Source organism: Papio anubis, chromosome 16 (genome assembly GCF_008728515.1).
Source record: "Papio anubis isolate 15944 chromosome 16, Panubis1.0, whole genome shotgun sequence".
Classification (NCBI taxonomy): domain Eukaryota; kingdom Metazoa; phylum Chordata; class Mammalia; order Primates; family Cercopithecidae; genus Papio; species Papio anubis.
The window spans coordinates 64,401,580-64,427,672 of NC_044991.1; the positions used below are offsets into that span (position 1 = coordinate 64,401,580).

Consider the following 26,093-nt stretch of genomic DNA (forward strand, 5'->3'; position numbering starts at 1 on the left):
CTATTCAACCTGATGGGCCATCTTCCCTCCTCCACTGCCATAATTTCACCCAGTTGCCTAGACTCAATGACAGGCAACATAATTCTGCTAATAGGTGGCTATGAATTCAAATGTAGGTGGTAATATCATTACAGCTTCTGGTAATAAATCTTTACAGTTTTTTTTAAGCAAAACAGAACACCTCTATTCAACATGATAATTGAGGCTGTTGTCATAAAATAGTTATTATAGAGGCAGGAAAGAAGGCTATTAGAAGGAATTACTTTCTTATTAAAGGAATCTTTATCTCTTTTTAATTTTTCTTCTTTGCCCTTGATTTGAGGTTGTCACACCTCAATATGGTATTTTAGAAAACCGCCGAAGCTATCCTTCAATTATTTGCCCATCCCTTTATCTCTATTCCTTGATCCTGACTTAGACTATAAACCAGTGGATTTGGCAAGGATTTCCTTAAGTGTTACATTCAAACCTATCAAATATTTGAAAGGCTTACAGATCTGTTTGCACATAAAAGCGCCTTGGGGTTGCATAATTTGCACATTCAAACTTGGGTTTTAATTCAGAAATTTAACATGTTTCCTGTCTCTTTTGGATGTTTACATTGATTTTAATCTAATTTTAAATTTTCTTATTTATTGACATTAGTCCCTCTTTGTGAAGATGTTTATACGGGACATACAGAATTCAAACACTCTAAGAGTCAACATGGATTGGTTTGTGCTTATAACAAACTCCCAATCTCAGTGGCTTAAAACAACGAAGGTTTATTTTTTGCCCATGCTAGATTCTTTAGGTGGTCAACTGGAGGCTCTGCTTCATGATATCTTTGCTCCAGGACCCTGGCTGAAGGATCAAGCATCTGGACATTGTGTCCATGTCAGAGGAAAAGAGAGAATCACGCATTGATTCTTAAAGTTTTCACTTCTGCCCACGTTTCATTGGCCACACTTGACTCCATGGGGGCAGGGAAGTAGAATTCTACCACATGCTCAGGAGGAGAATGAGAAGTACTTGGAGAACAGTACAGATAACTACCATGGCTGTCTAACAAGGAGCTGAAGTGCGTGGATTCTGAGTCAGAGTGCCTGAGCTCGACAGTGGCCTGATCACTTCCTCACGGTCTGATCTTGAGCAGAGCAGCTTCATCTCTCTCATCTTTTATTTCCTTATCTGAAAAGCAATACCTTACAGAATTGTGAGGATTAAATGAGATAGTCTTTACAAAACCAGTGCCTTTCACATGGTAAGCACTCAATAAATCCTAGCTATCATTAGAACCGAATTCTTACTGATTCGAATGAAAGGTACTGCTTAAGGAATTTTTCCCCTTATTTATTTTAAAGGATACATGAAATGATTTACTTTTTTTTTTTTCCTTTTTCTTCTTTTTTTCTTTTTCATTTATTTATTTATTTATTTATTTATTTATTTATTTATTTATTTTGGTGTATACCGTCCATCCAAAGCCAGAAAAAGACATTTTAGGCCTCGGAATGGGAGAGGTTGGAAATATTACTGGGCTGGGTCAGTAATCTTTACTGGGCTGGGTCATGCCTTTCTCACCTTGAAGAATAGAAAACTTTATATCTGCATGTGAATTCCTGTACACCCACCAGTTGACCTGGCAACTGTCTTCTCTATTTTCATCTAGCTCAGAGTCAAGATCTCCACTGAAGTTGGCATCACAAATGTTGATCTTTCCACTGTGGATAAGGATCAGAGCATTGCACCCAAAACTACCCGGTAGGTGGGATGCCACCTGATCCCTCGGGGAGCTGAGGCTCAAGAGCTAAGAGGAGTATGCCTAGGCACTGAGCCCTCCAGGCATCATTTCTGTATCAGCAGCCATCCAGCTTGCACCCTAAATTAAAGAGTCTGTAGTTCCACTGGTCCTGCACCAGGGATTCTGCCAGGCATCTAAGTGGATTTGGAGGTTTTATATACCAGTGTTTAGTCCATGCACAAACTGTTTATTACCAGTCCGCAACAAGGTAAAGCGCTTACCTCAGGATGTTAGTCTGAGTCAGCTATGTCACTAAGCATATTATTTAGTTCAGATGACAATTTTTAAGATAATGAGACCTTCTCAGTGAAGGAAGCAAGGTATTAATTTACATTCTGGTGCGATCTCATCATCACAGTCCTGAATTTGCTTTTAGTGACCTAATGGCAAGTCTCTCTGGCCCATGATGGGTCTGAAATTAGCTGGAAGCCTCATAGGTGCTTAAAATTGAGATGGCAGATACCCAGCACTAGGGCTGCCATTTCCCCCTCCCAAGTCCATGGAGGCAGTACTAAGAAGTCATAGAGCATTTGCTCCCACCAAACTCAGACACAGCCTCAGAATCTTTTTTTTTAAACATAATCTTCTAAGTAGACACTAACAATTGATCAGAGTTGGGCCAGAATGCTGTACGAAGCCTGCTCATCAGCCCTCCCCCAGATCCTTACTGGCGTAGCGGGGATCCAGATCTCTGGGTATAGTCCAGACCCCAACTTTACTCAACTAGGGTAGCTATAGAGGCCAGAAGACAATAGGGTGAACCCTTAAGGCTCTTTGAAAATGGGATGTTAGCCAGAGGCTAGAAGTCAAGCAGCTGTTCCTTTTAAATCACGTAGAGTTGGCCTTTGTGTCTCTGGCTTGGCTATTTTTGTAGTGATATTGGAGATAAGAGCACTGTTTGAGAATCCACTGAAGTAATGTCTGTGCGAGCACTTTGCTGTTTAATTCTCTGCATAGATGAAGAGTTGGTCTTACTTACAAGTAAATATAAAATATGAGTATAAAATAAAGCCAGGTTTGAGCTCTATAACCATTTGGCTGGTTTATCCCCCGGCCATCTTACCCTAAAATCCCAGGAGATAGCTGTGAAAAGAAGTTTTCCTCATCAAGTCTGCCTGTTGGGAAAATGACTTTTTAAAACCCAGTTTCAGGGCAGAAAAGTAAATTGAAACAGTGTCCAGGAAAAAAATTTGGCATTAAAAAAAGGCAAAGCTGAAAGTACCCTTCTTTCCTTTGTGTCTCCTACCTGTCTTGTCTGTCTACCTTGCTCACGTGTGCTGCTGGCATCAATCCTGTGATAATTTCTCCTTGTGGTTCTGCCAGCTCGGCTCTCCTGTGTGCCTGCAGAAGCCACACGTGAGCTCCGCTGGTGCCTGACTTTGGTGGAGTTGAGAGCCTTAGGTCCTTGAATTGAAAGCTCAGAGGTACAAGCATCTGCACACAGCATTTCCCCAGATCCTGTTGGAAGTTTATTCTGCACTTTTCTCAGTCCAGGCTTTATCAGTCCAATTTGCCCCCAGGCTGCAGACAGTTCTCCACATCCGTCTGTCCACAACAGAAGTGTTACTATGGGAGAGGGAGGATTAGGCAATGCAGTGAAGTATGTATTTTCCGCCTGTTCTCAGAGATATACTGATCCTCTCTGAAGACTGACTCTATATGCCTCTTTCAGGGTGACGTACCCAGCCAAAGCCAAGGGCACATTCATCGCAGACAGCCACCAGAACTTTGCCTTGTTCTTCCAGCTGGTAGATGTGAACACTGGTGCTGAACTCACTCCTCACCAGGTCAGGAAGACGTCTAGACAGTTCTCTTAACCTGAAATGTGAATGGATACTAGCATTTACAATGTGGTCTGTAACATGGACTAGAGAGAATTCCACGTTCCTGCTTTCAGATCTTGACCGAACCCTGACAGTCCATCAGGTTCTCCCATGTGACACTCTCACCCTTTTACTGGTTGTAATCCTTCACCTGGGATACACGCTTCTTTCTAAAAAATTAGCTGGTATTGAGGAGAGGTACTTAAGCAGATTTGCACTTAATTAAGGTCCTTCCTTCCTCCCTCCCTCAGACAGAGTCTCGCTCTGTCACCCAGCATGGAGTGCAGTGGTGTGATCTCAGCTCACTGCAACCTCAGCCTCCCGAGTAGCTGGGACTACAGGCATGCATTACTATGCCCAGCTAATTTTTGTATTTTTAGCAGAGACAGGGTTTCACCATGTTGGCCAGGCTGTTCTCCATCTCCTGACCTCAGGTGATCCGCCTGCCTCAGCCTCCCAAAGTGGTGGGATTATAAGCCTGAGCTACAGCATCCATCCTGAGGCTTTTTCTTTCTGATTTAAAAAAGGGAATATACTGGCCAGGCATGGTGGCTCACGCCTGTAATCCCAACACTTTGGAGGCTGAGGTGGGAGGATCACTTGTGTCCAGGAGTTGGAGACCAGTTTGGGCAATATGGTGAGACCTCGTATGTATGTATGTATGTATGTATATAGGTATGTATGTATGTATGTATGTATAAATAAATAAGGGAATATACTGAAATAATTTCGAAAGAAGACCCAAAGCTTTTTTTTTATTCTGGCCAAAGCAGATTTTGTATTTGTGGGACTCTGAAGAATAGCCCTTTTAACTTGTGCCTACTTTGTGTTATGAAAGCAATAGGCTTTTTTTTTTCATAGAGTAATGAAAATTATTATTTAAAAGATTTTCGAACCATACACTCTTTCCCCCGAGAACCTAATATGGCCCCATGTCCAATCAGACATCCCCACTCCCACACTACCTATCATCCCCCTTGATGGAGAGTAACCTGCCTTTAGTGTTATGTGAAGGAAGGTTCAGATAAATACTTTGAATACTGAAAGACAAAAATGAGGTACCTAGTTTGGTATGGGGTACCCTGTACCGATGCTTTAGCAAGGACCAGCAGAGTTGTTGCCTTGAGGCAGCTTCAGGGCAGACCTCAGAGGCAACTGGATTTACTTGGGAACCTTCTTGCTTTCTGTTTCTTGCAGCTGCAGCTGTTGAACTTGTGCCCCAGGAGCACGTTCCTCTATTGCCACAGTCCCGGGAGTCCTCTGCTCCTCTCTCCTCCCTACTCCCAAACTCCAGACAGCTTGATTAGGGCCCTTAGCCAAACCTAACTGACCTTTGAGTACTTTGGCCCCTTACCATTTCCCAGCTTCTTACCAGAATGACATTTGCCGGCCAAATAGCACAAGGGAAGGAAGAGTAGTACAAAGAGAAGAAATTAGAAGACTAAATGGTAGGATCAGATTAGAGCAGGGAGAATTAGTGAGGAAGTGTAACTTTCACTGAATACTTGTGTCATCCAAAATTCTGTTGTAGAATCATGGCTTAGAGACCTTCCAGGTGGAGGTGGCATTTTGGGGATGAACCTGAAGGAGATCTGGCGTCTGGACTCCCCATTCCATTCCTGGCCAAGACTAATTGCTATAGTTGGGATGCTTCATGTGTCTGGGCCCCTTTCCCTAAATGCTTTGGTGGTGTTTCTTTGTTGTTCAGGTATAGATTAACAAATGAAATGTGTATTTTCTGTAGATGCAGTGCTGGCTCTGTCACCATGCCAACTCATTTAATGCTTGTGCCTTATGATCTGTAAATTGGATCTGTAAACCTACCTGCCTTGTTGAATTCTTTATTTTGAAACACCTGAAAGAAAAGCTCTGGGTGGTTATCAAGTTTTGGTCCAGTTCTAATGTGCAGATACCTTTTTTTCTTGTGCCATTAGGGGAGATAAAATGATTAGACTCATTACCATCGTATTGCTGTTAACCACTATTTGTTGACTAGCTAGCATAAAGCATTCCCTGCACTAATGCTCAGCATACAGTATTGCAAATCTTCACACAGATATGCTACATCTGGAAGTTAATTTCTGTGCTGTAAAGTTGAAGAAATCAAAGCACAAGGAGGTTAAGTAACTTGCTCAGCTAGTAAGTAGTGGAAGCAAATCTGTCTGTCTTCCAAGCTGAGGCGCTCTCCATGAAACTGGGTTGCCCTGCTTGATTAGGACTCTGCCTTACTATCAATACCCAAGCCTCCTCACTAAATCTTTAGCTGGAGGCACTAGGAAATTGAAAATGGACCTCTTACAGTTCCACCTCATTTCCCTTCTTTTCACCCTCTGGTGAAGCAGTTAATTGGGCAGCAAAGTGACCAAAAGGCTGGCGGGAAAAAGAAATTGCAGCGATAGCAAAGGGCTTAAATCATCCGCAAACTGGGCACTCAGCCTCCGACTAGTCGAGAATTGGCTGGACCCGTAAGTTAAATTTACTTCCTTGTACCAGCAAAAAGTCATCTCTGAGCTAGGAACTAGGGTGGCATGGCCACTCCTTCTACTCTCTGGGGCAGGTCTGGCAGATCTGAGAGCTCTCACTGTGACAGAGAGCTAACTGTCTGCTGCCCGGTGGATTCAATGTTAGGCCCAGGGAGAATTTTGAAATTTTCAGATGAAAGGTTGGATTATTCTTCCATCTAGACATTCGTCCGACTCCATAACCAGAAGACTGGCCAGGAAGTGGTGTTTGTTGCCGAGCCAGACAACAAGAACGTGTACAAGTTTGAACTGGATACCTCTGAAAGAAAGATCGAATTTGACTCTGCCTCTGGCACCTACACTCTCTACTTAATCATTGGAGATGCTACTTTGAAGAACCCAATCCTCTGGAATGTGGTATGTGCCTGAATGTACCCCGACTCAGGTGACAGTGGCTGTGCCCCAGGCACTGGTGGCTCCTTTTCAGGGGCGTGGGGCTCTTCACCTTCGCCTTGCCTGTGCCTCCTATAGTGTGATAAAGAAGCTTGGGAGGTGAGGCACTGTGTGCGGGCTCCATAAATAGTCCTGGGGTCATGCATGTGGCTTGGCAACATGGTACGTGCTTAATAAATATTAAGTGAGTGAAGGAAGTATAAACTTTTGTGAGTGCTAGTATCTGTGAATTTCTATAAACGTTATACAGAAAGGCCGTGTTCATATTATAGCAAGGCACTATGGGGGTTACATAGATGTGAAAGTTAAGATCTTTGAGATATGGCATAGCTCATAGAGAGATGAGATCTGAATTCTGATAACAATTTTAACTAATAACCAACTAACTGCTTAACTAATAACCATGTGTAGCATGTTGTCATTTACATAGTGCCTCCCTTCATGCCTCACTTTGGATTGGTGTGATGAGAGTAAATGTCGTGCAAGACAGGGCATTTGAGCAAGGGGTTGAAGAATGGCAAGAGTTTATCAGATCTGGGGCTGTGGGGTGATCATTGAGGAAGAGCCTGCAGAAAGCTCAAGGTGCTTTCAGTGCGATGGGAGCGGTTGTGTTTTGCCAGAGCACCTGACTCCTGTCAAAAGCGGGAGGTGATGAGCTTGGAAAGGTGGCAGAGGCCAAATTGCAGGCTTTGAATGGTGGTTGACTCACTTTGCAAGACAAAGGGGCAGCTGCGTTTTCTCCTTTTCTCATATGGTATTCAAGACTTCTTTTCTTCTCCTGGACTTCAGGCTGTTTTTGCACCAGAGCACATACTCATTTCTTTCTCTCTTTTTCAAATGTGACTAAATCACACTTCCCAGGGACACCAAGCAGTTTCTGATTGCAACTGTAACAGCCTGTGTACCAGCTGGGATTTTTGTATTAAGCAGCTCTGTGGGGCTACTATACCAGCAGAAAATTAGAAGTCTTGCTGTAAAAAGCATTTTGAACAAATACTTGTTTTGTTCTTGAAGTTTTTACTGCCTCAATTTGTCAGCTCATGGATCAGAAGTGATTGGGACTGCCTGGACCTTTTTTCAGTTATGGTCTTAGACGTGAGTCAGAGAATATTATCTATTGAGTTTCACTCACTTCTCTGCCCCTGTGCTTTTAAAGACTGTCCTTATTTTTCTAGGCTGATGTGGTCATCAAGTTCCCTGAGGAAGAAGCTCCCTCGACTGTCTTGTCCCAGAACCTTTTCACTCCAAAACAGGAAATTCAGGTATATCCCAAGGGGTTATCCGCTAAACATGGGGGAGAAGAGAGGGCAGCAAAGCCCTGGACTGTGTCTCTGCTCCCTTTAACTTGTTTTATGATATTTGATAGTTTGATCCTCACACCCTGTGGATTAGGCAGGGTACATGGCAGCCCTATCTTTGAACTGAGCAAACAGGTTTAAAGAGTCCAGTGACTAACCCCCAGAAAGCAGAAAGTGGAAGATGAAATCAGAACCTGAGTCTGGTTTTCCTGACATCCAGCAGGTTCAACCCTCGGACCACAGCTTGTTAGCTATGAGCGCAGATGGTTTTAGCGTTTATCCTCCCTGCTCCTGCGTAAATCAGGGCTGATGGGGCGACAGGTGGGAAAACTCACCTGGGAGAACAGGGCTCTACTTTCTTAGGCAAGTCCTTGGATACGGAAGCCTGGTCCTGCCCTGCACACAGGACTGTTGTGAGAATCAAAGTTGATAACAGATGAGTAAAGAAAGGCTTTCAAATGTTTCTAAAGCCCTTTACAAAATAAACACCATAATTTTATTTGGGTACTGGTTAAGGAAACTGAGGTGGATCCACTCAGTGGACTATTTTGCAATCTTGAGAAATGATTGTACTTGGAAACCTACATACAAATTAATGTTGAAGTGTCAAAAACAGACTACCTGTTGTCATTCCACTTTAAAAAAAGCAAGTGCCCAAAGGGTAGAGTAGTAGGATTGTTTATAAAACTCCTCTTCATATTGGTACAGCATTATTTAAGAACGTAAAATGCAGCTAACCGATAGGCGTGATTGTGATGATGATGAAGGGTGCCGGCTGAAGTAGGTGGCAACAGCTGCTATAATGTTAGAAATCCTTTAATGGCAGCAGCAGCAAAGAAGAGCAGAGGTGAAATTTTAGGAACAGGAGGCTCAAGTGGGGCTGCCTCATCATGGAGCTGGAGTGGCTGGGCATTGGCAAGCAGAAAAGGCAGGCACAAGTTGACACATTGGAGGAAAAATCTTTTTTAAAAAGTTCTATTTGCATAATGAGTTACAGCTTACAAAGCATAATCAAATGCACTATTTCATTTGGTCTTTAGAGTATCTTTACAAGCCTAGCAGGGTGGTCATGACCCTCCCCACCCCCAGTTTTCCAGCTGGAAACTGAGGTGAAGAGTGGGACAGCGACTTCCCTCCTGGTCACACAGCCATACATATCAGTTTGGGCCTAAACAGAGGTCTCCAGATTCCCACACCATTTCTGCCTCTGCTAGGTCACACTATCTAGGTGAGCGTTGTAAAGAGAATTCATGTAGAATTGCTCAGGGAAAAAAAAAATAAAACCAAGAAATATCATCAGAATGCTTGTCCAGCCTTCTGGTTTAACTCTGGAAATCAGAGTTGGGCCAGGCATGGTGGCTCACACCTGTAATCCCACTTTGCAGGGCCAAGGAGGGAGGATCACTTGAGGTCAGGAGTTCAAGACCTAGTGAGACTCTGTCTCTACAGAGAATTTAAAAATTAAGCTGGGTGTGGTGGCGCATACCCGTAGTCCCAACTACTCGGGAGGCTAAGGCGGGAGAATCTTTTGAGCCCAGGAGTTTGAGGTTACAGCAAGCTATGATGGTGCTACTACACTTCAGCCTGGGTGACAGAGTGAGGTCCTGTCTCTTTTAAAAAAAAAAAAAAAGAAGAAATGAGAGCGGGAAATTTGTTTAGGGCTTCCTTAGAGCCATGGCTCAGGGAGAGAGGGATGAATTATGGTTGGAAAGATTTGCAGTGAGGCTCTGTTACCTTTTAAAAAGAGATGGTGTTACCACCATTAGCCAATTAAGTGGGGCAGCAGCATATGCCAGGGCCACCCTAGGAACCCAGAAACGTTGCGAGTCCAGAGTCCTGCCTCAGTCATGTCACTCAAGCCATCTATATACCTGGGCACCCTCTTTGGCACTAGCCAGATGCCACGTGATGGCTTGCATTCTCTGGCCTCTAAATGGCAGTGAGTCTTTGAGGGGAATAAACGGTTGGCCAAGCAGTGAGCTGGGGTTGATGTATGTAGTCTCTGTGGAAGGGAGACCTCTGGGATCAAGAGAGCATTGAGAAGAGGCAAAAGGCCACGCGGCCACTTGTTGCCAAGTATGCCATAGCCTCTGGGTGGCATATCCTCTTCATGACTGACATTGATGCTTTGGTCCCTGGTATACATGGCTGCCCCAGCTGGGAAGGGCACATTCTTAAATCTTCTCGGTTTGTCTTTCGGCAGCACCTGTTCCGCGAGCCTGAGAAGAGGCCCCCCACCGTGGTGTCCAATACATTCACTGCCCTGATCCTCTCGCCGTTGCTTCTGCTCTTCGCTCTGGTGAGTGGCCGTAATTAGCGTGGGCAGCATGCGTCTGGCGCCAGACCCAGCAGATGCATTCCTTCCAAAGGAGGCTGTGTTGTTTGGCCTCAGCAAAGCTCCAGAGGGGTCCAGCAGCTGTGACCTGAACTGATGCTTAAGACATTTTAGAGTGACCAAAAGTTCCCACTGTGGAGGAGTGGCCAAATAAACTGCCCCATTAACAAGTGGGCATGAGAAAGTACTTAACAGCCACTAGGAATGACAAAAGTGGATGGACTGTGATGCTATAGGAGAGTTCAGATGAGATCTAGTGTGAACAGAGTGAGACCCGATGCTGGTAGCTATAAAAAACAACACAAAGGCTATGCATTTCAGCACTGCTTGGGGCAGAAAACCAGAAACAACCTAAAGTCCATACGATGGAATAATATGCAGCTTTTCAAAGAATGGATAGATTTATATGCCAATAGGACAAGATTGCCAAGATGTGTTACTGAGTGAAAAAGGCAAGGGGTAGGGTAGTGTGTTTAGTATGATCCTCTGTAAAGTTTTAAAAGGTGGCCGGGTGTGGTGGCTCATGCCTGTAGTCCCAGCACTTTGGGAGGCCGAGGTGGGAGGCTTGCTTGAGCTCAGGTGTTTGAGTTCAGCATGGGCAACATAGCAAGACCCTGTCTCTACTAAAATTAGAAAATTAGAAAGAAAAAAAATTAATGGTGACGTATGCCTGTAGTCTCGGCTACTTGAGGGGCTGAGGTGGGAAGATCACATGAGCCTGGGAAGTTGAGGCTGCAGTGAGCCCTGCATTCTAACCTGGGTGACAGAGTGAGACCCTGTCAAAAAAAATAAATAAGTTTTAAAAGGCGACATGTGTTAGTGTTGGTCATCTCTGAGGAGAGGACATTCTGGAGAATGTAGAGGAAGTAACTTTTACCTTTTCTCCTTTTCAGTACCATTTGATTTTTTTTTTTTTTAAGCCAATTGTGTTTTTTGTCTTTTTTCTAATTATAAACAAACATAAATGCATATCCTCAAAGCTCAGAGAATTTTGAGAAAACACTCATTAGATCTTACTTTTGGAAAGTTGCCTATGTTCCTAATTAATTTGTTGCTTTTAATAAAAGAATTACTGTTTAAATCTAGATAAATCTAGAAGCCTTGCTACAGATTTTCAGAAACCAGACCTAGGGTATGAGCACCTGTTCTTATATTTGAGTGATGAGAATTTCAAAAGACATGGAACCAACAGCAAGAGCATGAATGCCACCAGCTGCCGGCGGGTTTATCTTACCAATTCTTAGAGAACTTAATGGGGGTGTCAGTTACCTTATAAATGCAGTTTCTGACCTTTCAGCTTCATGATCTCACCTGTTTTAAAACAGTAGGGTTTGCCATCATTAAAAATGATGTTCAGGTTTGAGTTACATGAGCCCATTTGAGAGCAGGTGCTGAATGCCTTTCTAAAGAAAAAAGGAAACAAGTTTTCCCGAGGGCTTATAATAGGGTGGTTGTCACTTGGAAGAATTCCCTGTCTTTCTAGAATGCATGAACATTGAAGCCTTGGGGCTGTTGATGGGATTAGCATTGGCGTGGTTTGTGTTGCCTCCCTTTTAAGTTCTAATGCCTTTTAAATTTATTTCTCCCCATCATTCAGTGGATCCGGATTGGTGCCAATGTCTCCAACTTCACTTTCGCTCCTAGCACGATTATATTTCACCTGGGACATGCTGGTAAGTGCCCCAGACTGCTAATTCCATTTAACCTCCTCTGACATTTAGCCTGCCCACACAAAAGCCCTGTTAAGTAGACCCACAACCTATTAACTATAATGACTTAATAGCATAACATTTCCCTTTTCCTCCTGGCCTTTTAGGACAGTTAATATGATGATAAACCTGTTTGGTCCATCACTTAGAACAGCTGTCATTATACTGGGCTTCGTTGTACTGTGCCACTGTTGGCAGACCATTTACCCTCAGTTAATAACCCTGTTTATTTCCAGAGATTACTCACTTATCGTATCTTTACATTGAGCAATCTTCCTGGATGAAGAGCATTAATGCAGTTTCCAAAGGTTATCTTTCCCCACCCTATCGATCTTCACATTTGCTGGCGGCTCTGTGCAGTAATAGAAAACAGTCCTTTCCACAGTCAGATATGCTGTCCTGCGTCATTCTCTGGAGACCTGAGGACTTCAACAGCCTAAACATAACGAGATAGTAAATTCACAAATCACTTAAGAGGCTTTTGATGCTATTGGATCGGGGTGCCTTGCATTTCACTGTGACTTTAATATTTTTTGTTCTTTTTTTTTTTTTCTGAGACAAGGTCTTACTCTGTCACCTAGGCTGGAGTGCAGTGGTGCACTCACCACTCACTGGAGCCTCGACCTCCCAGACTCAGGTCATCCTCCCACCTCAGCCTCCAGAGTAGCTGGGACTGCAGGCGTGTGCCACCACATTTGGCTAATATTTGTATTTTTTGTAGAGATGGGGTCTTGCTGTGTTCAGAGCTGGTCATGAACTCCTTGGCTCAAGCAGTCTTCCTGCCTTTGGCCTCCCAGAGTGCTAGGATTATGGGTGTGAGCCACCACCACGCCTGGCCTGACCTTAATATTTTTAAAATTATTTGCCTCTTTCAGGAGTCACTATCTGTATGCCCATAGTAAACAGATTCTGTAGAGGTGTGTAGATAAGTCCCTTGAAATTGTAGGCAAATGTTTGTATTTTTCTGGGGAAAGAGAGAGTTGTGACTTTGATCAGATTATTATGGTGCAGTGGTCTGTGACCTCAGAAATGGTTGGGAACCCCGCTGTAGTTCATCCGTCATCTGTCTGGGCAAAACTGACAGGATGACCTTTCTCTCTGGCTCAGTTCCTGGATATGAATGATAGCCCTCTGGGGTCAGACCGAGAAGAAAACCTGAATATAAATTTGTTGAGAGCTGTAGCTTTTCTTGCCGGTGTGCTTTTTGTGCATGTTTTCTCATTTGATTCTCATCATAGCCCTGATGAGGGTGACTGGGGCAGGAATTACGATCCCTTTTGACAAGTTGGGAGAATTTGGGCTCAGAGAAGTTAAGCGGCTGGTAAGGACAGGGCCTGGACCAGACCCCAGGGCTCTCCGTTCCCAGCTCTGAGTCCTTTTCACTCAGCCTTCTTCCTGAGACCTCCTTGCTTCCTTCCTGGTCACAGTGGCAAATTATACTTACAGGTTTTTTGGGGGTTTTTTTTCCCCCATAAAAAAGGAAATTATTCAGTTACTTATATCCTGGTTTTTTAAATTTATTTTTTATTTTTTATTTTTGAAATGGAGTCTTGCTCTATCTCTCCCAGGCTGTAGTGCGATGGTGCGATCTTGGCTCACTGCAGCCTCTGCCTCCGCCTCCCGGGTTCAGGCAATTCTCCCACCTCAGCCTCCCAAGTATCTGGGATTATAGGCGTGCACCACCACACCTGGCTAATTTTGTATTTTTAGTAGAGACGGGGTTTCACCATGTTGGTCAGGCTGGTCTCGAATGCCTGACCTCAGGTGATTCTCCCGCCTCGGCCTCCCAAAGTTCTAGGATTACAGGTATGACTCCCACACCCGGCCTGTTTATACCCTGTGTATTTTTGTTAAGAATTTGAAAAATGAAATGAATCCTAAATGTAACATGACAGAGAAGTTTTAAACAAAAGCAGAGAAATAGGTATAAGCAGGAGCATGGCACAGGTCACTGAAGTCCAGTTGTTAACCCTGTTTTTTTGTTTTTTGTTTTTTGTTTTTTTTGAGATGAGGTATCACTCTGTCACCCAGGCTGAAGTACAGTGGTGTGATCAAGCTCACTGCATCCTCGACTTCCCAGGCTCAAGCAATCTTCCTACCTCAGCCTCCTAAGTAGCTGGCACTATAGACATGGGCCATTACGCCTGACTAATTTTTTGAATTTTAGTAGACATGAGGTCTCACTGTTTGCCCAGGATGGTCTTGAACTCCTGAGCTCAAGCAGTCCTCCTGCCTCAGCCTCCCAAAATGTTGGGATTACAGGTGTGAGCCATTGTGCCTGCCACCCTGGATTTCTTGGTGAGAGGCTAGTATATTGAGTTAGCTACTTTTTGGCATCCGAGCAAAGGAATGAAACAAAGGAATGAAAAATGTGTAGGACTACAGACCTTTTCATGATCCAGCAGTTGCTGCCCCTAACTTTCCTCAACCCTGGGGCAGCATTATGTTTCATTTAATTGGATGTCATGACACCTCTTCTTGCAGCTATGCTGGGGCTCATGTATGTGTACTGGACTCAGCTCAACATGTTCCAGACCTTGAAGTACCTGGCCATCTTGGGCAGTGTGACGTTTCTGGCTGGCAATCGGATGCTGGCCCAGCAGGCAGTCAAGAGGTAAGGCTGGACATGGGCCAGGGATCTAGAGTAGGGTTAGAAATACTCAGCTCTACCAGCCTAGCTCTTTGAAGGGTAGGTGGCAAAATGATTTGTGTTCTTAGGGGCAAGTCTGGCACCTTAACCTAGCCCAATACAGAAGCCATAAGCACTTTGAAGTCAAAAAAGGGGCCTTAGTGGTCAGCTTTGAATGTATTACAACCATAGTAATTTATGCCCCAATGCAATAGAATGAGGGAGGAAAATTATTGCTTTATGAAGATGAAAGTGCATTCATAGATGTGGCAGAAGATTAATTCGTTAGCTCTGTAAAAATTCTCTGCTGCCACAGAGAATCCTGCCCTGCCCTTCCCACCCTCAACATGTCCCAGAGAGTTGCTCCTCTGTAACCCTTACAGCTCCAGGAGCTTGTCCCAGAAGCACGAGGTCTGTGTTATTCCCCACAGAAGCTGAGGCAGGTTTTGCAGAGGCTCCCGGCAAGGAGTATCTCCTCAGTAGCCTCCGCCTCCCCAGGACCCAGACAACCTTAGAGTCACACGGGTGGTCAGACAGACCTTGACGTGAGCAGCTTGCTGGCAGCTTGACTTGCTAAACAGAATTGGAGGCAAATTTAAATGTCACAAAGGTGTTTCTCATTGATTTGACTTTATTAGAACCTGAGTGATTTCAGCCACGCAAAGGCCAATAAGAAAAGATCAGAATTGCTTTCACCTCTGGAAATCGTTTTCAGATGTGCCGCTTTCTTGTATCCAGGACGTTTGTTGGAAGAATGTAACTCGATAGTGTACCCTCAATGTGGCTGCCAGTTAGGGTGCTGGGATCAGAGAGAGGCTTTTTCAGGGAGACCATCAGTGGGTGGGAGAAGGTGTCTCATCTCCGCCCGAGTCTCCATTGTGAACTTTCTGAGCATTTCACCATGGAGACTCGGCACAGACGTGTTCCTTGGCTTTCCTGTAGGAATCCAGGGCCCACCAGAGCTTCCCTTAGCACCAGCAGTGGCAGCTGGTTCATTTTTTCCACCTTCCAGTAGCCTTTTCCTGGTGGCTCTGCATTGTACCTGAGAAAGAGCCAGGACTCAGTTGTTTTTGCAAAGCAGAACGCTGTTCCCGTGCAGCACCTGCCTGGGCCCCCAGAGAGCCAAAAAACTGTGCTCTGCTAAGTTCTCTCTTTTCTGGAAGTCGCCCACTCAAGAAGAATGAAATCTGCCGGGCACGGTGGCTTATGCCTGCAATCCCAGCACTTTGGAAGGCTAAGGCCGGAGGATCGCTTGAGCTCGGGAGTTCGAGACCAGCCTGGGCAACACAGTGAGACCTCGTCTCTAAAAAAAAATTGTGAAAATAAAAAATAAGAACAAAATCAAGGTGAGAATTGAGTAGAAACCATTTGGTTTACATCCTGCTTAGCAGGAGTTCCTAATCTGGAATCCTAAAGTTGTATGCATTTTCTGGGGAGAGAGACTATGGTTTTTATCAGAATCCCAGAAGGATCAGTAACTCCTCCCTCTCCCCTACTCATGTATTCCGTTCAGAAGCTTAAAGCCCACTCTTTCCTTGTCAGTCCTAGAATGAACTCTACCCTGGAAAAATCGGTGACCCTAATGGAAGCTCTGGTTGGGTGTTTGTCATTTCTTTCCTCAGCTGATTTCTCCCCTCGCTGTCCTTTCTTGATTCTCAAACCCTCTTTCCTTTGGCAGGATCGCTGCAGAGCAGAGCAGTAGATTGGCAAAATATAGGACACTACGGTAAAGATGAAGGATGGACTCATCCCAGAAGCAGGGTCCCTTCCCCGTCTTGCCCGCCTCATGCATGTCAGTTATCTCTCTAGTTTTCAGCCCACTTGCTCTTCCCACCCCTCCCTATGACACAGCTGAATTCTGAGGCTGCTTTTCAAGTTGCTAGATGAGGTTGTGACTAGACCAGGGCAAAAGCTTCCTGAATTAGCCCAGCTGATGGGATAACTTTGCAATGAGCAGCTTTGGCCTGGCTTTGACTGTATAAGACTTCATTCTCCCTCATATCCCATGGGGTACTTATTTATTTATAGACAAGCCTCTCTCTCTCTGTTTCCAGGACAGCTGAGATGAGGATAAGACAAACCCAAAATTCATTAAATGATGGTCCCGTGGCAAATCCTGGCACACCTTGTCACTGTTTCTAGACTTTTCTGTAACACCAATCTCTAGTTGGGCTAAAGAGTGTGGTTTGGGGAGACTGTAAATTATGAAGGACTGATGGCCACAGATCAAAGCTAGCATCAGAATCCAGGTTCCTAGCACTCAGGGTATGTTAAAAGGGCTGCTCCCCATGTGACTAAAATGTGAAGTGAAATCCCACTCATTCTCCTTCTGCATCTCAGTCCGAGGATGGGAGGGAAGTGGAGGGAAGGAAAGCGAGTGTCTGATGCTTCATTGATCTGCTCCTCTAGACCAGGGACTGGCAAAAGTTTTCTGTAAAGAGCCAGATAGTATTTTAGGCTTAACTGGCCATATGGTCTCTTGGCACCAACTACTCAGCTCTGTCACTGTCATGTGAAAGCAGCCATAGACTGTATAAACAAATGGGCGTGGCTGTGTTCCAACAAAACTTTATTCATCAAGACAGGTGGTGGGCTGGATTTGGCCTGAGTGGCACAGTTTGCTGACCCCTGCCCTAGACCAACAAAGGGAGGGAGGTATTTGAATTTTCAAGTCATGTTCTCTTTTATCCTTTGCCTTGGAAATGGCTTTCCCTGCCAAAGTCACAAAACCATCTAATTTCTAATCCTCTGAAAATAGGAGAGATCAACAAAAGCATAGGATTTGGAGCCTTTCCACGGATGTGTGAGCATAAGCTGGGTCACCTATCCTCAACACAGAAGGGAACTGCATTTGTTTTGTTTGTTTTTGTTTGTTTTTTCCAGGTTTAAATGGAGTTATAATTTATCTGCAGAAAAATGTACCCTTTTTAGTGTACAATTCTGTAAATCCTGAAAAACCTATGTAGTCATGTAACCACCACCTCAATCAAGATATAGATATTGCCACACTCCAAAGAGTTCCCCAGTGCCCCTTTTAGAGTCACAGCCTTCTCCCACCCCCATTCTGTGGCTATGCCCATTTGATTTTATCCTAAATTACAGTCACTCTGTCTGAGATTTGCTTTCAGAAATTGTCCTTTCTGCTAAATGTTGAGTTATTTAATTGTTTAACTCAATTTTCTTTTCTTGATTAAAAAGAACTTTTTTTTTATAGAGATGGTGTCTCATTGTGTTGCCCTAGCCGGTCTCAAGCTCCTGGGCTCAAGCAATTCTCCTGCTTTGGCCCCTAAAAGTGCTGGGATTATAGGCGTGAGCCACCTTACTTGGCCTCTTGATTTTTAAAGTCAGTTCCTACCCTGCTATCCCCAAATCATTGCTTGAGGAAGAGGAAAGTCACTTGATCATTTGGACATTTGGTACTTCCTAGTATTTGAAAGGAAACCCCCTGGTAGCAAAGTGTTCTCGATCTGAGGGCAGACATTGATTTGAGCAGACATAATGTGGGACATAGTTCTAGCCACAGTCGGTGGTTGTGGGCCACTACCCTTCAGCTGTTCTTATTTCATACTCGTGCTATCCCTTCTGCATGAACGTTTCTGAATGCACATATTTTAGTGTACCTAGGAACTTCTGAATGTTGGCAAGGAATTAGGGGTGCACACCCCAGCCCTCAAGATTAATTCCGTGCCTGTGCATGTCTTTTGGAACTGCTTTATTAATGGGTTTGGAGCCTGCCATTCTGCAAGACTGGGTCATTATCACCTTAGTCCTCACCCCTGGGAAGAGCTGCCACTGAAGGATGGATGCTGTGTGTCGGCAACCCTGCCTCTGCTTGCTGGAGCCTGCCGGCATTGGTTACTCACTGCAACCATCTCCTCAGCTGCACAGTCTGGCTAGATTGTCATTTTCATTCATTGTGTTTCCCCATCCCTCCTTAGAATCTAGGGAAAGGCAGCAGAAGGGAAAAAGAGAATACAGGAGATAGGTTTTTATCGCCTTTAACACTTTCTGTGAGCTGAGTCCCGTTTTTGAGAATCTTTCTGTGTTAGATCTGAGTGTGACTTGGCAAGAACACGGCCACACGGCAGGAATGTGCAGGTTTCTGTAATGAATGGTCAGGATGTCATCTAAGCTACAGAAGGGCCACGTGTTGGTTGGCAGAGCTGGAGTCTGGGAGATTGATGAGCATTCTTTAAACTTTCCTCTCTGTTCATCTAATTGAAATTTACACTATGTTTTTGGCCTTGCACGGTGAGAGGTGTGCCTGGAATTACCTCATCTCCTTATGTTGTCGCATACCACTTTCTTAGTTATTATTGAGTTTGTTTTGTTGTTTGTATTTAAGTTGTCATCAGCTTAATTATGAACTAGCCGTCTCATGTTCTTTTGTAAAATGAGATGGGGCATACATAAATAGACTTGGTAGATAAATGATTATTCCCTTATAAATGGGCTCTTAGGAGCGGGAGAGTACCTTGGTGTCTCTGTTGTCATCAGTTAGGAACTGTAACTGTGAACTGAAACCCTCAGTAATTCTGTGTTTGTCTCCATTTTCTTTCAGAACAGCACATTAGTTCCAGAAGAAGGATGGAAATTCTGAAAACTGAATGTCAAGAAAAGGAGTCAAGAACAATTCACAGTATGAAAAGAATGCAAAAAAAACACAAACTTTATTTAAAAAAGAAAAAAGTCCAGATTGTAGTTATACTTTTGCTTGTTGTTTTTCAGTTTCCTGAACACAGAGCAGATACCTGGTGAGCTCAGATAGTCTCTTTCTCTGGCACTGTGCAAGATGCTGTGAATATTCCTAAGTTACACCCATATGTTGCATTTGAAAAGTTGAAATGTGTAATTGTTTTGGAATAAAGAGGATAATAATAGGAACAAAGTCCTGATTGAGAGCTTATTCTCGTACTTTTGGGTGGTGGGGTCCTTGGGTATATGACATGAGGACTTAGTTGGAAATGCTGTTGATGCCAGCATATTTCTCCAGGCCTTTATACATTGGTCCTTCTTGCCCCTTGCTCCTAACAGAACAGACAACTGCCTGGAAAGGCCAGCTTCCTTTCTTCTTCTCCAGCAGTGAGCACCAGCTGTCTGCATAGGAGTCCTGTTGGTATCTGAAGGCGCCATTTGGACTTCTAGGAGTCCAAGGGGATGGGTTTTTATCCCCTTTAACGTTTTCTGTGAGCTGAGTCCCATTTTTGAGAATCTTTCTGTGTTAGGTTAGATACTGAGTGTGACTAGGCAAGAACACAGCTACACAACAGGAATGTGCAGGTGGACCGCAGCTAGGATCTCTGCGCAGTTAGGATCTCTGCGCAGCTAGGACCTCTGCTCAAGGCTCTTGTCTTGGGGCCGGGCGCAGTGGCTCACGCCTGTAATCCCAGCACTTTAGGAGGCCGAGGCAGGCGGATCACTTGAGGTCAGGAGTTTTGAGACCAGCCTGGCCAACATGGTGAAACCCTGTCTCTACTAAAAATACCAAAATTAGCTGAGCATTGTGGTGCACGCCTGTAATCCCAACTACTTGGGAGGCTGAGGCAGGAGAATAGCTTGAACCTGGGAGGCGGAGGTTGCAGTCGGCTGAGATCGTGCCATTGCACTCCAGCCTGACTCCATCTCAAAAAAAAAAAAAAAGACTGTCGCATGGGGATTTGTTGCAACATCAATTTTCAAGGGACACAAATTCAAACCATGGCACTGACCACTTGAGTGACTTTAGGCTAGAAGGCCACACTCATCTCAAGAATGCCCCGTTTGAAGTTGTGCCCTAGGGCCACCATTACATGAGGTTATACAATAGCACAGAGAGAATTAATACTGCCTGGCATGGTTAACTGCATAGACTTCGGAGCCAGGCAAACCTTGTGTTGTCACTTACTAGGGTGAGGGACCTTGAGCAAGTAGATTAACCTCCATAAATCTTTTGTGTTTCTGTAAAAGAGCGATAACTACGTACCTCATAGAATTGAAGGAGTTGAAATCTGATGCGGCTTACCACTTGGCATCTTTCCTGATTGACCTACAGTTATGTGCCTTGGCCCATTGCCTCTAGTTCTAGAATGGCAAAAACCGCAATTACTTTTGCACCAACCTAATATTAATTGAAACATGATATGTTTAGTTAACTTTTGAAATATGGTAATCCTCGTAGTATTTATTGAATTGGGGGGCTGGAAGTTGTTTTATTTGAATCAGATTGCTTCCCAACCTAGCTGGACCTTACTACAGTGAAGAAATTGGGATTTTGATTGGGAAAAAGGGAAAGAAGATTCTCGAACTCTATGCTGGTTCTGAATGGGATCCTACAGGTGAGAGGATGATGTGGGCAGTTATAGGGATGCCTCTAAGATGGGAAGGAGGCTTCTCCTTCCCAGAGGTTGCAAACTTGTGACCTGTAGTGTTTTCTTTTTAATTGAGTAAGTTACCAACGTTTGAAGACAGATTTTGTATACAAATCTTGGTTTTGGATTCTGGATTCTCCTGAAAGAGAAAATTAGCTGTCCCTGGCGGGCCTGATTCCTGAACAGTGGCAGTCAGCTGACACTGAATAGCAGCTCCTCCCTTTGGATGGAGCCTACAAGCTCCAGCTTGTCAGCCCCGCCCCCCACAGGTGTCCATGTACAGGACACCTGTGCCAGTCCACCTGGCAACTGTGCTTCTCTGATAATCTGCCTGGCTCCCATAGGCATATGCCTTTGGGACCCTCTGCTTTTAGTTTCTTATCCCACTCTGAGGGGAAGGGGTGATGGTGGCTTCCTGTTGCTCTTGGGTGGCTCCTAGTGTTCCTACTTAGGTGTGCTGGGACCTTAGCCGCTCAGACTGGTGAGGAAAGAGAGCACCAGCAGCGTGTGGGATGAGAGCAGGGGCACTTCCCACCTATCACCAGACCTGTGCAGGCCTGGGAGATAGACTGGATGCCAGGCTGGTGGACAGTGGTGTGGAGCAGGGGTGGGTGGAGCAGGGCTGGGTGGACAGTAGTGTGGAGCAGGGGTGGGTGAGCGGAGGGGGGCGTTGGTGTGGAGCAGGGGTGGGTGGGTGGTGTGGAGCAGGGGTGGGTAGTAGGACCTGAGGGTGGAAGTATAAAGGGTGCCGGGTGTCCTGGTCACTGGGAACAAAGGACAGCCACTGGCTGGAAGGAAGGAAGTCAGGAAACAGCTTTTTGGAGAAAGGGCTGGCACAGCTAAGGGGTTCCCGGGCTGGTTCGGGGCTGGCCTGCAGACTCAAGACAGGAGCTGGAGAACAGAGCCCGGTAAACACTGCCACGTGCCAGGCTGTGTTCTGTGTCCAGAGCTACCACAGCGAGCAAGATGGATCCAGTCCCTGCCCTTGGTCCAGGTACAGCCCACGGGCAGGCTGGCTGAGGGAGAAAGGGAACAGTGACCACACATGTGAGAAGGGCCTCAGACGAAGCAGTTCTTACCTAGATGGCTCAGGAGGGCTCAGGAGGGCTCAGGAGGGCTCAGCCGAGACCTGAAGAATGAGAAGGCGCCTATACCAAGCTGGGGAAGAGCACTCCGGCCAGAGAATCAGCCAGTGCGGAGGTTCTGGGGCAAGAGCACGGCACATTCCGACTGGAAGCAGGCCAAGCAGCCAGGGTGTCACTGGCAGGAACAGCATCCTCGCTGGGGCAGAAGCCAGAATAAACTTGGCTTTTAGGGGCTATGGTAAAGGGATTGATTTTTCTCTTAGGACCTTTTTTTTAAAAAAAAAAAAAAAAAAAAGGAGAGAGAGAGATGGGGTCTCACTATGTTGCCCAGGCTGACCTTGAACTCAAGGGATCCTCTTGCCTGGGCCTCCTGAGTAGCTGGGACTACAAGCATGCACCACCACGCCTGGCCAGCCTGAGTTTTATATTGGGGTATAGCAGAGGCAGATGCTGTCCGTCTGATCCTACCCACTGGGCGAAGCCCTTTTTTTTTTTTTTTTTTTTTTTTTTTTGAGACAGGGTCTTGCTCTGTCACTCAGGCCGGAATGCAGTGGTGCAATCACAACTCACTGCAACTTCAACCTCCCAGGCTCAGGTGATTTCCCCACCTCAGCCTCTGGAGTAGCTGGGACTACAGGTGCGTGCCACCACACTGGGCTAATTTTTGTATTTTTAGTAGAGATGGGATTTTGCAATGTTGCCCAGGCTGGTCTCATACTCCTGAGCTCAAGCAATCTGCCCTACCTCCCAAGGTGCTAGGATTACAGGCAGGAGCCACTGCACCTGGCCTCTTAAAGGGACTCGGCTCTCAGTGCTGGAGCAGTGCTGTAGGGGAAGAACCTGGCTGCTATAGCCAAGACGGTCTGGGAGTGCAGAGCTGACAGCAGGCCTGTCTCCTATAATTCATGAAATCCACTGGATTCATCACTCAAGTGATTCACTGCAGTAGCGCCTGGGCCTGGCCTTCTCTGAGGAGCACAAGACACATCAGCTTTAGAGTCAGAGCTGCTTTGAGTTCCCCCATTAGCTGTGTGTCCTTTTGTACCTTCCTTTACCTCTCTGGGCCTTGGTTGCCCATCAGTAAAAATGGGGATCATACCTCTGAGGGCTTTATAGGGATTAGAGGAGTTCACAGCCACAACACATACCACAGTGCCTGACACTTAGCATTGAGTCGGTGTTCGCTCTCAATAGCGCAGATATTGTCATTTTTATTTCCTAGGTGGAGGTAGCAGGAGCCCAGTCAACAATCTGTAGCAGGTCTACATTCACCTGTTAGTTCAAGTCACTTGACTCCCCAGCTCCCTCATTTCCTCCCCAGCATTTCCTGAGGGGCCTGGGGTCTTAAAGCAGCCTTTTCGAGAGAGTGCTGCCTTCCCTTCCCACCCCATCAGTCCCGTCCTGCCGACCTGGAGCGACTCTCCTTGAATCTGACCTCTAGTTGAATCCAGCTGGGCCAGTGTGCCCTGCTCTGCCTTCCTCAGGGGCCTGTTGTAGAGAACAAATGAAGTAATGGATGGGAAGCCTCTTTGTGAACTTTAACTTAATACAAACAGAAGAGATTATCATTAAAAGCGACAAGTCCCCCATTGATTAGAGCATTTCTTTAGGGAGAAAAATAGCACTCCGTCTTCAGTAGGACCCTCCCGGGAGTGGGAAGCTCCCAGCTCCTCTGCAGGGCAAGTGGAGTCTTCTGGATGCCATTCGTGCCGTGGTTAATGGTATGGAGCCCTGGAGTTGTTGCCATGGCGGTTTTCCCCCTATAATTGCATTCACCTCAAAAACCACAAGTAGCAGCAGGTCCCAGCAGTCATTCTTTTATTTGAAAAACTAATTGGAAGTTGAGAGAGCCCTCAGCTTTTGTTTTGTCGGGACAGGCCAAGGAAAGATATGAGCAGGTGGGTCTGGGAGGAAGGAGGGGGTCTCGGGGCAGGCCAGGCGCGCCTCCCATTCACAGCCCCCTCCTTTGTGCCCGCCTCTCTTGGTTGAAGTGGGCCGCCTGCCGTCAAAGGCCAGCCTTTTCCTCCGAGGGGCTTTTGTCTCCCATTGTTCTGATTGTCTCCTTGGTGGAGCCGCCTCAGTGGCCCCCTGCAGACGGTTTCCCAGGCTTCACAGTTTTTTTTTCTCGGGCGCCCAGGGAGAGCAGGTGGTCTTTACCCTGGGAGGAACCGAGTTGGTTGCGTAGTTCTGGTGCTGGGAGACTGGAGACCTGGCTGCCAGGCCCTTGGAGCTTGGGTCATTCCTTCCCTGGCAACACTGTCTTAGGCTGCACAACAGAGAGGTGGGATTGTTCACCCCATCAATGTTAAGAGGCTGTGATTCTTTTTGCACTTTTTTTTTTTTTTTTTTGAGACAGAGTCTTGCTCGGTCACCCAGGCTGGAGTACAGTGGTGTCATCTCTGCTCACTGCAACCTCCGCCTCCTAGGTTCATGTGATTCTCCTGCCTCAGCCTCCCTAGTAGCTGGGATTACAGGTACGTGCCACCACGCCCGGCTAATGTTTGTAGTTTTAGTAGAGACGGGGTTTCACCATGTTACCAGGCTGGTCTGGAACTCCTGACCTCAAATGATCCGCCCGCCTTGGCCTCCCAAAGTGCTGGGATTACAGACTTGAGCCACCGCGCCTGGCCCCTCTTTTGCACTTTTTAAATCAAAACAGACATCCCATCATCCAGACTTTTCACAGTTGTCAGGGTTTTTTTTTTAGGTTTAATTTACTCACAGCAAAATGCACAGATCCTAAGTGAACAACTGAATGAATTTTTGTATGTAATAACACTGGTATAACTACCATTCAAATCGAAATATAGAACATTTCAGTCACCCCAGAAAGTTCATAGATTCTGATCAGAGGCACGCAGAGGGTAGGTGATGTGTGGGAATATTTGGCCCCGATAAAATGGCTCATGAATAGCAAAAGTTGGGTAATCACTGATGCAGGGGCCTCGGGTCAGTGGCTCCAGTTCTCTGCTTCCCTTTATAGCAAAATTTCTCAAAAAAATCATCTCTACCAGCGCTGTCCAATAGAAATACAAGGCAAGCTACATAGGGGATTTTACATTTTCTGGAAACCAAGATAAAAAAGTTAAAAAGAAACAGGTGAAATTAATTTTAATATCTTTAATTTAACCCAGTGTATCTAAAATATCATTTTAATATGTGATCAGTATAAAAATATTGAGGTATTTTGTATTTTTTCATGTTAAATCTGAGTGATTCCTTACTTGCACCTTTAACCTGTGGGGTGCTTTGTTTTATGTTTTTTTTTTTTTTTTTTTAGAGACAGAGTCTCACTCTGTTGCCCAGGCTGGAGTGCAGTGGTACAGTCATAGTTCACTGCAGCCTCAAACTCCTGGGCTCAACAGTTCTCCCACCTCAGCCTCCCAAGTGGCTGGGACTGCAGGCATGTGTCACCATGCCTGGCCAATTTGTTTTGAATTTGTATTTGTAGAGGCAGAGTCTGGCTATGTTGCCCAGGCTAGTCTTGAACTCCTATCCTCAAGTGATCCTCCCCGCTGGGCCTCCCAAAAATGCTGGGATTGCAGGCATGAGCCACCACGCCCCAGTGTTTATTTTATACTTAAAGTACATCTCAGATAGTACCATTTCAAGTGTTCATTAGCCACGTATGTCTAGGGGCCACCCTATTGCACAGCCAAGTCTATACTCACCAGCTCTGGTTCCTCTTCTCCCATTTCTCCCACTCAAACCAGACTTCGGCCTTCACTACTTCACCCGATTTCTCTTTGCCGAGGTCATCAGTGGCTTCCACGGTCACTTCCGTGGTCCGTTCTCAACCGACTTGTCCCATCAGCAGCATTTAGCAGAGCGGATCACCCCTTTCTTCTAGAAACACCCTTCATTTGACTTCTGGGATTCTTCTGTGAAGTGGTTTTCCTGTTACTTCACTGTCTGCTACTTCTCAGCCTCCTTTGCTGGTTCCTCATCTTTCCTCAAAACTTTTTTTTTTTTTCTTTTTTTGAGACAGTCTTGCTCTGTCGCCCAGACTGGAGTGCAGTGGTATGATCACGGCTCACTGCAACCTCTGCCTCCCAGGTTCAAATGATTCTCCTGCCTCAGCCTCCTGAGTAGCTGGGATTACAAGCGTGCGCCACCATGCCCAGCTAATTTTTGTATTTTTAGTGGAGATAGGGTTTCGCCATTTTGGC

General features: G+C 45.5%; 1 protein-coding gene across 2 annotated transcripts in view; it reads left to right on the top strand.

Annotated features, from left to right (window-relative positions):
* RPN2 (ribophorin II) overlaps window positions 1–19,380 on the top strand; it is a 59,887-nt gene extending 40,507 nt beyond the window's left edge. The window contains exons 10-18 of one of the 2 annotated variants that reach the window (XM_009216164.2): window positions 1,652–1,743; window positions 3,456–3,570; window positions 6,291–6,485; window positions 7,697–7,783; window positions 10,023–10,118; window positions 11,752–11,827; window positions 14,348–14,477; window positions 16,171–16,218; window positions 19,054–19,380. In XM_009216164.2, coding sequence (XP_009214428.2) covers window positions 1,652–1,743; window positions 3,456–3,570; window positions 6,291–6,485; window positions 7,697–7,783; window positions 10,023–10,118; window positions 11,752–11,827; window positions 14,348–14,477; window positions 16,171–16,218; window positions 19,054–19,066 — 852 coding nt within the window. In that variant the 3' untranslated portion in view covers window positions 19,067–19,380. The remainder of the gene's footprint in view (window positions 1–1,651; window positions 1,744–3,455; window positions 3,571–6,290; window positions 6,486–7,696; window positions 7,784–10,022; window positions 10,119–11,751; window positions 11,828–14,347; window positions 14,478–16,170; window positions 16,219–19,053) is intronic. The other variant, XM_003904776.3, reaches the window with a different exon arrangement.
* Window positions 19,381–26,093: the final 6,713 nt, after the last annotated feature.